The 4,391-nt window shown below is 36.9% G+C and overlaps 1 protein-coding gene across 1 annotated transcript in view; it reads right to left on the reverse strand.

Moving 5' to 3' along the window:
* Positions 1–4,391, reverse strand: part of Hmmr (hyaluronan mediated motility receptor) — a 40,660-nt gene that overhangs the window by 34,141 nt on the left and 2,128 nt on the right. Inside the window, exons 2-3 of the mRNA XM_023721786.1 lie at positions 2,317–2,415; positions 1,328–1,410 (exon numbers count right to left, since the gene is read on the reverse strand). Coding sequence (XP_023577554.1) covers positions 1,328–1,410; positions 2,317–2,415 — 182 coding nt within the window. The remainder of the gene's footprint in view (positions 1–1,327; positions 1,411–2,316; positions 2,416–4,391) is intronic.

A 4,391-nucleotide genomic window follows, 5' to 3' on the forward strand; every position in this document is an offset into this window, starting at 1 on the left:
CTTGTTCTAAGTAGGTGTTTTAGACCACTGAGCCATCTCACCAGCCCCAAGGTAAAATATTTTATATTTTTACATAATATAATGTTTTCCATGTCATTGGTTAAAACTGTTATTTCTTATATTCATACAAAACTTCCACACATTGTATTTAATATTTATAACACATTTTAATTCAGATGTAAAATTTTCATCAGAAATACCCAGCTATATTTATATTAACAAAACACACAGAAGAGATTTACATACCCTACTTACTCTAAAAACATTTAAAGTTTTCCACCAACAGAACTGCATGTTTGTTTTTTTGGTCCTGGGAATTGAACTAAAGACTGCGAATGCCAGGTAGGCACCTGTGCTGCCGAGGTATATCTCTGGCCCTTGACCATGCTTTAAAGTATATATTAATTAAAAAATAAGTAACACTAAACATTAATAGTTATCAGTAGTATTAGCTACATTTCATATGCTTTAATTTTCATTTTTCCACATGATTAGTCACTTTTAGCTACTCATTTCTATACTGGACAACACAGCTGTATATTACAAAAAATTACTTAGGTAACGGTCATGTGGATGAACAGTCAGAGCATAACTTGTAGCCTTGGATTTCCAACTTAATACTTGTCAGATGAAAATATCAATTTGTACAACTCCTTAAGAAAGCAATTTCCTGCTCATGAACTAATGAAAACATTAGTAAGAGTAGACTATAAGATTAGACTATTAGCCTCCCATGACTCCTTAACAGCTTCTGCATAGCAACCTTATTTTAGGCTTTAGAATTTTTCTTTGCCCTTTTTCTTTATCAGTATTTACTCTTCCCCACAAATGAAAGTAAAATAAGTCAAATGGTGGCAAATCAAAGCGTCATGTAATTTGCTAAGGCTTATAAGGTAATATGAAACTATGAGACAAAGAAAACCAGGAATGGGCTGGTGAGATGGCTCAGTGGTCTAAAGCACCTATTTAGAACAAGCTTAGCAAAGCACAGGGACCTCGGTTCAATCCCCCAGCACCACCTGCCAGCCCGCCCTGCCCCCTGGTGGGCTGAGCTGGCCACACACACACACACAAATAAATAAATGAAAAAGAAAACCAGGAAGTGGAGAGCACTGTAGAGCTGTGAATGATGGGTATGCTTAAATAATAAATTTAGTAATGATCTAGGTAAAATGTAAAACTCTGTACAATCCTAACAATGCTCCCTTCTATTAATTTACAGATCTACTTGTATATTTGATTTATAGACTTTACCCATTCTAATCAAATGAAGAGCTATTTTCAATGATATAACTGATAAATTAGCTAACCTGTAAAAGCTCCTCACCTTTAACTCCAAAGCCTTAGCTTTCTTGGCTGAGGCAGGGACGGTAGTATCTTTGTCAACATTAAGGTTTTGTTGAGATTCTGCTGGAAAATAAATTGTACCAATGAGGACTGTTGATTATGTAACCACACACAAAACACAAATTCAAAATTTCTTATTTCAGCTATTAAGGAAATAAGTTATTTTTTTATTTTTGGCGGAAATGGAGACTGAATTCAGGCCCTTGCACTTGCCAGGGAAGCGCTTATTCCACTCAGCCATCTCCCCGGGCCCCCGAAATAAGTTATTTTCTTGATTGTATATTTCCAAATAACTGCACAATACTTTTAGACATCTCCTGTCTTCTGATTTTCCTAATACTCTATGACAGAAAAGTTAAGGTAATTACTAAAAGAGAAATTACATATTACATCACTGTGTTTTTCTGGTCATACTTGGCATAATGATGAAATCATTATTCTATAACTGATTCATAAATCCATAGAAAGTATACCTATACTTCTAGCTTTATATCTTTAGAAATGCTAACAGCGGCTGGGACAGAGCTCAGTGGCATAAGTGCCTGCCTGGCAAGCACAAGGTTCTAAGTTCGATGCCTAGAAACAACAAAACAAAACAAAACAACCCCAAAGCTCAAAATGCTGCTCCTCTCTTTCTTGCTCTTGTTGCTTTTGCTTTTTTCTGCCACCGTGAACTGTTGCCCTCTGCCATGTGACTTGGAGCCAAAGGAATATGAAATGAAACCTCCACAAACTGTGAGCTAAGGGCTGGGGAGATGGCGCAGTGGAATAAGCACTTCCCTGGCAAGTGCAAGGGCCTGAGTTCCGCAAAACAAACAAACAAACAAACAAACAACAAACAAAAAACCTGTGAGCTAAATAAACCTTTCCTTCTTAAAAAAAGAAAGAAGGAAAGGAAATGCTAACAGTATTTTAAAACTTACGTGCTGTTATTTATAACCTTAAAAGTTTTATTGGGGAATCCATTACCTTTTCGTTTTTTGAATCTTTGTGATTTCTGAAAGGATACTGGGCCCTTGGGTGGCTCTGACGTGTTAACATCATAAGCACCTGGAGATGGAGCACAACCTAGAGAAAACATAAAACTTCATATATCTTCCAATGTTATTTATTTATTTATTTTTTAAATTTTTTAAAAATTTTATTTGTGTGTGTGTGTGTGTGTGTGTGTGTGTGGCCAGCTCAGCCCACCAGGGGGCCGGGCTGGCTGGCATGTGGTGCTGGGGGATTGAACCGCGGTCCATATGCTTTGTTGCAGCTTGTTCTAAGTAGGTGCCTTAGACCACTGAGCCATCTCACCAGCCCTTCCAATGTTATTTAGATCTTTAAATACATGTCATGCTAAAGTGAACAAAAGTGTACAGATGCCACTAGGGAGCTGTTTGTTTCTTTAAGCTGTAAAAACAGCAGCGATTTGACAGTATAAGGAAATTATCTGTATGTAGAACAATATTCTTGTCTTACCTTTTGTATCAATTGGGTGAAAGGACCACAGGCAACTGAGCAAAACAGTAAAAACACTTCAGGGGTGAAAGTCATGCACAGAAAGTAACCTGGCTATGTTAAGATCTGAATATAAGCTATAAATTTTTGTGTCAACTGTACTTAATGAGAGTCACTGAGGCAACTAACACGCTTCTAGGAATCACAAAATGGTCTAGCCTTAGAGTAACTGCACTTTGAATGTAGGGATGAAAAACAATCATTATTTACACCTAGAATTTCTTTTCTTTCTTTCTTTCTTTCTTTCTTTCTTTCTTTCTTTCTTTCTTTCTTTTTTTTCCACAGCCTCTCTTTTATTCCTGGGATTAAACTGAAGTACGTAGAAAAGTAGTCTTCACTTCTCTTTGCATAAAACGAATATGCACCCCTCTGTGTACACGACATCCATTTCCACAGTCTGTTTTCCCACCTGCGGGCTCTCAAGTTGCATGTTCCCCCTTCTCCCCCGGTGTGAGATAAAATCTCTTCTTACCAACAGAGGGTGCACAGATGGTTTCTTTTTTTTTTAAAGATGGTTTCTATGGCAATTTGTTCAGCCTTTTCCTTACTAAGGGCATGATCCAGAGACGTCTGTCACGATCGTGATCCCAAGAATGCTAGGAAGGCACTGCCAGCGTCCCTAGTCCTCCACAAGTCCAAGCCACCCAGCTGAGGCTGGTGACACAAAGCTAGAATTTCTTGAAACTTACTAAATGCTAAGTACCATGTCATGTATTTTATGGGTATTTTATTTAAACTTCACACACAAAAGCCCTATTTAACAGAGGCTGAGGTTCAGGAAAACTACAAAGCCATACTATGTAAAGTATAGAAACTATATCAGATTGTACTTCTAACTGGAATTTTAAAGTATGTAACTGAACTGAATTGGCACCTCAAATCTGAAAGTATCTGAGTACTTACACATAGCAGATGACATATACACACAGATCTGAGGATTGAACTCAGGGTCTTCACACTCAGCTATATCCCTAGTCCTCTTTAAAAACTTTTTTTGAGACTGAGTGTTAATAAGTCACTAAATTACCAAGGCTGGGTTCAACTTTTGACCCTCTTGCCTCAGCCTCCCAGAGATGGGACTACAGACATGTGGCAACATGTCCAGCTTTCACTAGATCTTAACTAGCATTTACAATAAAGGGAAATGCAATAGGTAATACCACTATGACTCACATAGAGCAAGGATAGAGAATATTTTAAAGAACTTTAGTTTCAGTTATATGTTATAAACATATAAAACAAACCTTCATAGGTCGACATGCAGTGTTTGTATATCACTCTGGGATATAGCTTCAAAAGTATTAAAGTCATTTCTTTCACCAATCGGAAACAGACCTTAAAACTGTACTGAGGATAAAGTTTTATTCCTCTATGTGGAACAATGATACTTCATATGTTTCCACACCAACATTCCAGTCTTTGAGTGTATCAAATCTAAATGCAGTTGACAGAGTGGAGGTAAACTTCCAATAAGGAAATTTCAAAATGAAGTGCAGAGTTCAACTATATTATACAATTATTATTATTATTAATTTTTTTTA

The sequence above is a fragment of the Octodon degus genome, unplaced genomic scaffold (assembly GCF_000260255.1).
Source record: "Octodon degus isolate 3935 unplaced genomic scaffold, OctDeg1.0 scaffold00085, whole genome shotgun sequence".
NCBI classification, from domain to species: domain Eukaryota; kingdom Metazoa; phylum Chordata; class Mammalia; order Rodentia; family Octodontidae; genus Octodon; species Octodon degus.